The 10,140-nt window shown below is 42.0% G+C and overlaps 1 protein-coding gene across 4 annotated transcripts in view; it reads left to right on the forward strand.

Moving 5' to 3' along the window:
* Positions 1-10,140, forward strand: part of LOC143666903 (cytochrome P450 3A12-like) — a 37,384-nt gene extending 27,244 nt beyond the window's left edge. For 2 of the 4 annotated variants that reach the window (XM_077140494.1, XM_077140492.1), the window contains 4 exons: positions 2,779-2,939; positions 5,534-5,760; positions 7,256-7,418; positions 9,940-10,140. In XM_077140494.1, the coding sequence (XP_076996609.1) occupies positions 2,779-2,939; positions 5,534-5,760; positions 7,256-7,418; positions 9,940-10,014 (626 nt within the window). In that variant the 3' untranslated portion in view covers positions 10,015-10,140. Of the gene's footprint in view, positions 1-2,778; positions 2,940-5,533; positions 5,761-7,255; positions 7,427-9,939 lie in introns of all 4 variants that reach the window. The other 2 variants (XM_077140493.1, XM_077140495.1) reach the window with 2 other exon arrangements.

Genomic DNA, 10,140 nt, shown 5'->3' on the forward strand with positions numbered 1-10,140 from the left:
CTGGAAATTTGCACCAAGGCATGGCCTAGAGGGCACGTCGTCCCTGTGCTGCTGACCTTGACTTGGAGCACAATGTACAGGCCGGGCTCATTGCCTCAATCCACTGCACGGGTTATAGTCCCTGTGTAATTAAAAAGCAATGGAGAGGTGGAAGCCACTGAGACTCTGAACATCTCATTCCTCTTCAAACTTTCACCTGCTCCTTTTATCCTCTGTTGATGATTTCTGATAGTTTCTCTACTGTGATGGTTGAAAATGGTGCTTTTCTAATTCCATCATTCCTTCTACATTTTTGAGTCGGTGCTCCATTGTGGGAGAGCTTTCCATTCTCTGCCATTCCTATTTATCAGCCTGGTTTCATAAATTATTAATTTTCACTCTCCCTACCATCATTTGTCTTGACGGTCAAGTTGTCTCAGGTTCACCCAGGAGAAGCCCTTCCTAGTTGGCTCCTGTTTCATTGCCCTGTCATGACCATTCTCCAAGCACACATCCCTTTCAGGTCTAAGATATTTCAGGTATTCCTTCTGTTTCCCCATGATCAGCTCTGGAATCAGCGATTTCTAGATGGAACCCAACTCCTTTTACAAGGAAATGGCATTTAGAAACCAAAATCTGGGATCTAGCTGTGCTCATTGCTCCTGGTTTTCCTTCCATCTAGATCTCTGTGGACAAAGCTAAGAGACCAAATACACTAGCACAGAACCAAGAAACATAAATACTTCTATATCTATCAATATACCATGAAATAAGCTGGATTTCAAAAGAAAAAAAAATGGCCTGTTATCTTATTTCTATGACCTATTAATCTCATCATGGGCCAATTTCAAGTTAGCAGTGTTTTGTCCTGCAATTCAGGGATGTTCCTGAAGATGGAAAAATTGGGTATAGAGAACAGAAACGAGTGGATTCTAATACACCACCGAGAATATATTTGTTTCCATGTCTGCATCAACTTCTATCCACCTCTCATCAATGTATTACATATCTCTCTGTCATCTTTGTATCATCAGTCTACATCATCTATCAATCAATCTGTATTTTCTATTTATCAATCCAGCATGCATTTACCATTCTACCACCTCTGTATGTTTATTATATATCAGTCTTTATGTATATATCCATGTATCTATGCATCTATGTATTTATCATCTGTCAATCATCTGTCTATCTTTTATCTATTTTATATCTTTTAATGTATGATTAATTATCTATAGAGAGATGAGTTCATCGTATCTATCCACCTACCTACCTATCATCTGTCTGTCTTCATTGTCATCCTCATGGTTCGCAGAATGTGATGAAGGAAATATTCTGTATCCATGCTGTTAATACAGCAACGACCAGACACATGTGGCTTTGGGGGACTAGAAATGTGGCTAGTGCTAATAAAAATGGAATTTTTCATATCATTAAATTTTAATAAATTAGAATCTAAATTTAATTAGCTAAATGAAGCTGTGTGCTACCAGGTGGACAACACAGCCCTAACCTGGAGTTTTTACTCCAGTTACAATACAGGGCCATCAGATACGTCTAACTAGGAGAAAGAATTGATCAGTGAATGATCCAAAACAGAACAACCGAAGTCATCACTGGGAAATCAGAACTTTTGCTTTCTCCCTTTCATTTTTTGTTTTCACTTATGAATTACATGGGTGGGGCAGGCACCACATCCATTGCAGGTGTCCAGGCACTAGAAGCCCAAATCCAGCCCTGATCCAACAACCCATGGCCCAACCACACTAGCTTCTCTCAGGGAAGGAACAGGAGGGAATCCAGCTCATAAGCACAAGGGCTGTTTGGCAGCAGAAAGTAGAGAAGGAAGTGGACCTGTCCTGAGGAAGAGGATATTGAGGCCAGGATTGAATGAGCATCAACAATTCCATTCTTGAAATTGGACTCTATTATTCCGTATTTCTTGCTGTCCAATGTCCTTCTATTGACACATTCTTCTTTCTGTTGTTTATATGCCAATGATTACTGTACATTCCACTGCCAGTTTTCTGCCTTTTTGTCTGTTTCCGTACATATTTAAGACCATCTATCTCAAAGATTAGTGCCAGGTCTTCTAGTATCTGAAGCCTCTTGAAAGTACATGCCCTGCTTCCCAGCTACACTACACACAGTTCACCTGGGGATCCTGTTAAAAGGCAGATTTGGCTGCTGTGGTCCCTGGCTGTGGTTGGGGATTCTGTATTTCTAGCCAGCTCTCAGATGCTGCTGATATTCCTGGTCCAGAGATGAAGCTTTGGTCACAGGTGCTCACCTGCAGCCCAGGGCTGCTCCCTCCAGTTCCAGAAAACATATTTAAATGGAAGAGCCTTTACACTTTCCCTAGAGTTAAGCCTTAGTGTTACAAGCACTCTCCAAATTACTCAAGCCATATTAATCTACATTAATTTAACATGTTTTCAGGGTAAGAATGCTAACCCATCTACAACTTCCAGCTAAAGCACTTTTAGGGTTCTCCAACGGCCTAAAATGTGCACAACCCTGAGCACAGTAGACAGAAGTGCTACCACGTGAGATTCCATCCACCTGCGTGGGCAGAGGGGGCATAGCCAGGAAGAGATGCCAAGGATAGTAAGACCTCAGGAACCAGTGGAAACTGTTTTATCCTTTTTAGGCTCTGTAGGCTGCACATTTCAAGTGTGACTACATGCGTTTCCACTTTTCCCTAGGGATTTGGGAATCTTCTTTAGCTTTCTCTTTGTCTAACCTGTGATGTTTTACACTGCCCTACTTCACCTAACGTGTCTTTCCTCTTCTTTTTAGCTCTGAACGATCTGGAGCTTTTAGCTCAGTCAATAATCTTTATCTTCGCTGGCTATGAGACCACTAGCACTGTGCTCTCCTTTCTTATGTATGAATTGGCCACACACCCTGATGTCCAGAAGAAACTGCAGGAGGAGATTGATGCCGCATTACCCAACAAGGTGTGTGGGTGCTACCTGGAGAGGATGGGAAAATGTAGAGCCTCCTCACCACTTCCTAGGAGGGTTTTTGAAAAAAACCCAAGTGTTATTTCTTTTAAAAAAGTACCAGTTGCTTTTCTTCCTGCACAAAATACAAGAATTTTGGAAGGCAATGTTGGTCCTGGTATACTACTTACATTTTACCACAATAGTGCCAAGAAACACCAATCACAGAAACTTCCTTGGCATCTAGCAATAAGCATTTGCTGATCACAGGTCTGAGATAATTACCTCTGCTGACACTGGCTGAACCTACTTTGGCTTGACCATTGCTGACCTGTGATGTTTGCACTGGGCTGTTGGCAGATTCAGGTCTGCTCCTCGTGTCTCTCATTCCCTAGAAGTCTAGGTGCTCTTCTCTTCTCAGAGTGGGCAGAGGATGAGAGCCACGTTTTTAAGCTCTACTGTCAACATTCCATTGTTCCAAAGGAAGCCACTGGGTGATGCCCAAAATCAGATTGGGTGTGCATGCAGGGTTAGATGGCAGAGGGAGTGCATACTAGAAGTGGTGAAGATTTGGGGCCACCAGTGCAATCTAGAAGGCTGTGAAAACTTTGCAGCCCAGAGAAAGTCTGGAATAATGGAAAGGGCATGGCATGGGAAATGGAAGATATGTGATTGTGTCTTGGCTGTATGGTTGAGACAAGTCTTATGACCTTTCTGAGTCATCAGTACCTCAATCAGGTGAAGATGTATTTTAGGTCCTGCCTACATGGCAGATGATCTTTTTTCTCTATTCAATCCATATTAGGATTCTTTTGATTGCATATGTTGTCAGAATTACCAAGAGGCAGAGACTGGCCGAAGGACTGTATTTTCCTTTTTCTATAATAATATTAACAGAGCAACCTTTGGAACCACAACAGAGTCAAACAAATACTTTCCATCTTACCCTACATGTCACACCCTGTTCAAATGCATTGCATTTATAACTGAATTTAATCTTCACAAACTTCAGGATAATTCAGGTAGGGTAGGCTATGGCTCAGTAATAAATTAACCCCTGTGAACCCAATGGCTTCACAGAGAAAACTTGTTTCTGACTCACACTTGTAGCATGCGAGGTTGGGAAGCTCTGCTGCACATAGACTCTCAGGGGTCCAGGAAAAAGGGGCTCAGCCACTCACAGCTACACTGGCTGAGACCCACAGTCACCCTCACTGGGGAAGGACAGCCTGAGTCTGGCTCATGGATCTCAAATGCTTTGGCCCAGAACTGCCCATGCAACACTTGGACCATAGCCATATCTCAAAACTGGTCACTAGAAGGTAGGTGGGAGATGGGGATGTGGCTGCTTGGATGCTGGGGGAATAAGGAGTGTCTTGTCAGTCACCTTTCATCACGTCCATGTGATATCTCAGAAAGCTGAGCTGCAGAGAGATGTGGTGACTGCCCCAGGGTTATACACGAGGGGTGCAGAAGCAATGGCAGAGAGATGATAGATAAGATGGATCAATAGATAGTCAGACAATTGCGGATAGGTGGTGTGTGTGTGTGTGTGTGTGTAGATGTATACATACAGAGAGAGATGATAGAATGATATGGTAAAACTGGTAAGATGTTAAAACTTCTAGATCTGGTATCTGGGGATAGGTGGGGTATATTGGACTTCTCTGTATTGGGTTTGTATTACTTCTGCAGTGGTCCTGTAAGTTTGAGATTATTTCAAAATGAAAAGTTAAAAATGTACTCATGAAAATAAGTAGCAGACACATATCCGCACATTGTGCTCAGTTCGCTGTCCATGCTGGGGTTCCTTTGTGCGGAACCCTCACCTCTGGGGCAGAGGACGCTGCTTGGCGGGACGGTGAACCCATAGGCTCTTCAGAGCTCATAGCTGAACCCTGGAGCCACAACTGGGCTATTCACACAGCTTAGTGTGGGGCAAGAGTGGTGAGTGTGGGCGAGTGTGGTGAGTGTGGGTGAGTGTGGGGCTCTGATCCTCTTTATGAGGTTCCAAGGGGTTCCAAGGGGCTGAAATTATGTGACCTGGTAGTGCCCAACCAACACTCACTGTCATATTTGGGAGAGAAAGACACTAGATTCCCCCAAATTATTAATAGTTTCCTATAACGGCGTTTTCCTTCAAATGTTCTCTGTATTCATCAGAAGAGTTAGGGATCAGGATTTCTGAGCTAAAAACCTTGTGTGCGATAGGAAACTTGCTGTTTTGCACTCTCTCTTCCTTGACACAGATGCCTCCTTTGAAATGAGGCCAGTGGCTTTGGCTTATCATACTCAAGACCCTGGCCGTTGTCCCTAAGTCACCTTGGTTCACATGAGAAAGAAGTATCACTCCAGGGATATAAGATTTCAGGCCCTGATTAAGGCTCAGCCCCAAGGGTCTCTCATATGCATAACTGCTCTGCACATCTCATTGTGTCATGGAGCAGGTCAAAGAACATGACAGGGATAAAAATGCTGTATAATTGTTCAGGTTTCCTGCCAATGTAAGCTGTCCTTTGGTGCTTCTAATGCTTCAGTGGTGTTGCACAGAATGTGCTAAAATTTAATCCTGAATCTCAACTTACCAAACTCTGACTCTTTCTTTGCAGGCACCAGCCACATACAATGCCCTGGTCCAGATGGAGTATCTTGACATGGTGGTGAATGAGACTCTCAGAATTTTTCCAATCACTAGCAGAGTTGAGAGGGTCTGTAAGAGAGACACTGAAATCAACAGAGTGGTCATTCCCAAAGGGACAGTGGTGATGATTCCACTCTATGTTATCCACCGAGACCCAGATATCTGGCCAGAGCCTGAGGAGTTCCACCCTGAAAGGTACAGGGACCTGGGGAAGGAAACCCATCCTGATCCAGGCTGGGCCAGGTGATCAGGACATCTCAGTATGGATGGCAAGCACTGTCACATGCTTTTGTATCTTTTTGTAAAGGGCTTCTTCTTTATACAAGGTCAGTGTTTCTGCACAGCCTTAAATCTGGAAAGAATGGATGTCTTCTAGTATTGGAAAGAAAAATTTAGAATGTCTTTTCGGACACTGGCTGGCAAGTCAGGACTGATCTAGCCATTGTCTATAAGCTTTCTGATGGCAGAGATGAAGTCCTGCTGCAGTACAGTCTGTGGGGCTAGCTCAAGAATGACATGTAGAACTTATTGACATACTCAAAGATGCCTGAGTCCTCTGTTTTCTGGGCCAGAGGAGTTCTGTGGTTCCTACAAGTCCAGATCCTGAAGCTTCATTAACATAAAATCAGAGGTCACTCTATACTTTTCTTAGATCCACTCAGAAATGTAGTGCCACCATATGGCTCTGACATGGCCAGGCCATGAGAAATCCAAATGCTAAAATAAAGATCTTTTAAGAATTTTTGAGATATTCATAAGTCTATAGAATTTTAGTGATGCATTTCCATGTGCCCATCACCAACCCAACTGCCACCAACCCATGGCTGCTGCCACCATGCGCATGCCATCACTGTTGTTCCCCTACTCATACATTATTTTTGAAGTATGTCACGTTAACCTGTAAGTACTCTAGTATGTTCTCGAAACTACTAAGCCTTTTAAAAACATATAAGCAAAATACCATTATCACTTTCCCCAAATCAATATTTTTCCTTAACGTATTCAAATATTGAAGAATCAAATTGGAATAAAACATGGGCTTAACCTTAAAGGAACTTATACCTAGTGGAGCACATAGACAAGGAAATCAGTTATTTCACTATAGTGGTGTGAATGGCGATGTAAATTACCCACATAAAATATCTTAAGGAGAGAGATGGAGGAGGAGCAAAAGGCAGAAAAGGAAGGTGAGGAAGAGGAGGGAAAGTCAGAAAAAGAGGAGGAGGAGGAGGTGGAGAAAGGAAAAGGAAGAAGGTAAGGGTATGGGAGAGAGAAATAACAGTTTAACTACTGGCAGACATTCATCATGCCTTCTCCCCCAGTGAGCATATGAGAAGAATAAGTGGGTGTTCAGGTGGGAACCTTCCCTGCTTTCATTCAATCTCATTTCTCATGTGCCTTTCTGAGTGTGAAATGTCACCACCCTGAGTGTTTACTGATGCATTCTCTATAAGACAGCACTGTTCTTATCTCCTCGAAAAAATCAGAAGCTCCTATAGGGGAAGGGGCATGGAAAATGTAGCTTCTAATTCTCATATCAGAACAACCAGAGCAGAATTCCAGTAACTACCCCATAAAAAATAAAACTTGTATACTTATGATTGAGGGTTCTACATGAGATGCCAAAACTTGTAGATCTTAAGGTTGTTATGTTTCATTAACTTGTTTTCATCTACTCTGGGGCAACCAGGTTCAGCAAGGAGAACAAGGAGAACATAGATCCCTACACATACATGCCCTTTGGAGCTGGACCCCGCAACTGCCTCGGCATGAGGTTCGCGCTCATGAGCCTCAAAGTGGCCCTCGTCAGTGTACTGCAGCACTTCTCCTTCAAACCTTGTAAAGAAACACAGGTCAGTCAGTAAGCTTTCTGCATTGATGTTATTCTTAGTTGGGAGCATATGTTTTTTACTCGGTGGTCAAAATACAAGAAAAAAAAAAGAATGTGGTCATTCATCTTGTAATTAGTTATTCTAATGGCCAAGGATTCTATTTTAGCCCATCTATGAGCTTTACAAGCGCTTCAGTTTCAAAGTTCTAATTTTGTGGCTTTATAAAGATTCTTGAAAGACTGTGCTAGTTAGTGTGATAGCATTACAAGCAGTTCATTGGAACTTGAGCAAAGTTTTAATTCTGTTTTCAGAAGTACTGTGCACAATCATATAGCACAGGTGTAAGTTGTCATGAATTCTGAACGATCCTCTCTTCCACACAAACTTGCCAAAACTCCCTCATGGCATTGGATTTCAACCACTGCATGGACATTAGAATCACCAGAGAACTTTTTAAAATCTCATTACCTGGGTCATTTCAGAAATTCTAAAATAATTTGCTCAGAGTGTGGCTTTAAGTATTCCTCCATTGAAACTTCTATATTGTATTAGCTGGGGTTCTCTAGAGAAACAGAATCAGCAGGAGATATCTGTAAATTTATAAAATTGTCTCATGCAATCATGGGGAAGAGTGGAAGATCTGGAGGGCAGGCTGCGAGGTGGCAGCCCCAATGAAGGGCCTCAACAAACTCTCAGGAAAGGCTGGCCAGCTGCAGCAGGAATAATGATTGTTTCATCTAAATCCTCCTTAAAAGCCTTCTGGTGATTAGATTAAGCAACACTCATTGCAGAATACACTCCCCTTAGCTGATTGCAAATACAATCAGCTGTGTGTGCAGATAACCTGGTCATGACTTAAGTCCATGAAATGTTCTCGTAGCAAGAGACAGGCCAGTGCTTGCCCAACCAGACCACTGGGCACCACCACCTGGCCAAGTTGACTCATGTACCTGACCTTGACACATGTGGGCAAAGTGCAAAGGTTTTCTGCCAGGTGTGAAAGACTCCCACCATCCAGAGCCACATTGGATATTTGGGCAAATTTGTTCCTTTTACATCCTAATAATAATCTGACTGTTCTCGCCTCTCTCCTCTTCCATTCTTATATGTCAAGGATGAGTCCATCTTAAAAGGCAGCTTCCTTCTTAGTGGATCACAGGCAAATTATATACACCCACCTACCTAGAAATTACCTAAAATTCCAGGGTAACATCACAGGTCTCCATATTTCTGCTCATATAAAAAGGGTGACCATACCTTCCTGTTTGTCATGCGACAGTCCCTCTTTATTTCTTTTGTCCCTACATAATAATTGATGTTCACTTTTCAACACTCAAGGGTCCCAGTGTAGATGATATGGCTATTTATTCTAAGTATAAATAGTAAAGTAACTGTCTGTGAGCTAATCGAGATGAGCTGATACTCTTGGAACACCTGTTTGCTGGGGCTATTGTCTGAGTTTAGCATGTACTGACTCAGTCCTCACTTCACATAGAACAACTCCTGAAAGTAAACACCTTTATCATTCTCACTCAGCACCTGAGAGAACTGAGGCACCAAGAGATTGAGTCATTTGCAATGTGATTCTTTTGGGAGTCGTTGTAGTTTTTCTGTTTGTTTTTTAACTGAGAGGTCAATATACAAAAATAGAAAAGAATGAGGTCATTCAGCTCTTAATAAGTTATCTATTGGCCAACAATTCTATTTTAGGCCATCTGTGAGTTCTAAGAGAACTCACTTCTAGAGTTCTAATTCTGTGGCTTTGTAAAGATCATTTAGAGAGAGTGCTGATTAGTATGATAGGAGGCCATGCAGTCCATTTGAACTTAAGCGCATGGTTATGGACCTTTCCTCAACTAGGATCAGAATTTTACACTTTTGGTGGCTCCACCATCACTGAAGGAGTGAGTGGGCGTAAGTGGGTCAAATTCTGAACATCCTCAAAAGTCCACCATTTTCCTGACAACTGGGAACACCAGGAGTTGTTAGGAAACAAAGACATAACTCTCCCTGTGGGCTCTTCCTGTCATTAAACTGGATTAAGAGGGGCAGTTGGCAGGAGTGACTGAACTATTTGGTAGTCTGTGACTGCCCGTACAATCAAAATGTATAACACCTGCTCACAAGTACCTGGCAAGTCTCTGCACATACAACATTAACTGTATATTAACTGTATTAACTGTATTATTTCCAAAGATAGTTTTCATCATGCCTAAGAATATAGTTCAATTTTAAATTTTTTCACTTAAAATTTAAATTTAAAAAGAGCACAAAACAATGTGAATTTGTCTTTGGCCTGGTACACAAAACATGCTCAATAAGTACTCTGTTGAATGGATTGAATACATTGATAGTTGAGTGCTTCCCAGTTTAATCTTGACACAATTTATAGAATACATATAAATAACCAAAGACTCTGAGGTCAGCAGTAGTTTTGCTGTTTGTAAAGTATTGTTGTGCTTCATGTATCTTATCAACTTATCTTCTGTTCTTGTTGAGGGGTCACTTATTGCTTCCCAATGTGCTTATTTAATTGTCACAGATCCCAGTGAAATTAAGCCCCCACGGAATTACTCTGCATATACTACCTATCATTTTAAAGGTTGAGTCAAGATAAGGAATCAAAAGTGGAGCCTGATTTATGAAGAACTTGTGCTTTGTCCTTCGAGGAAACCGTGTCCCAGAGAACTGGACACCTTAATGAACTTTGTAAATAAAACCCAGAAATGAAGAGGAACTTAAA

Source organism: Tamandua tetradactyla, chromosome 23 (genome assembly GCF_023851605.1).
Source record: "Tamandua tetradactyla isolate mTamTet1 chromosome 23, mTamTet1.pri, whole genome shotgun sequence".
NCBI lineage: Eukaryota > Metazoa > Chordata > Mammalia > Pilosa > Myrmecophagidae > Tamandua > Tamandua tetradactyla.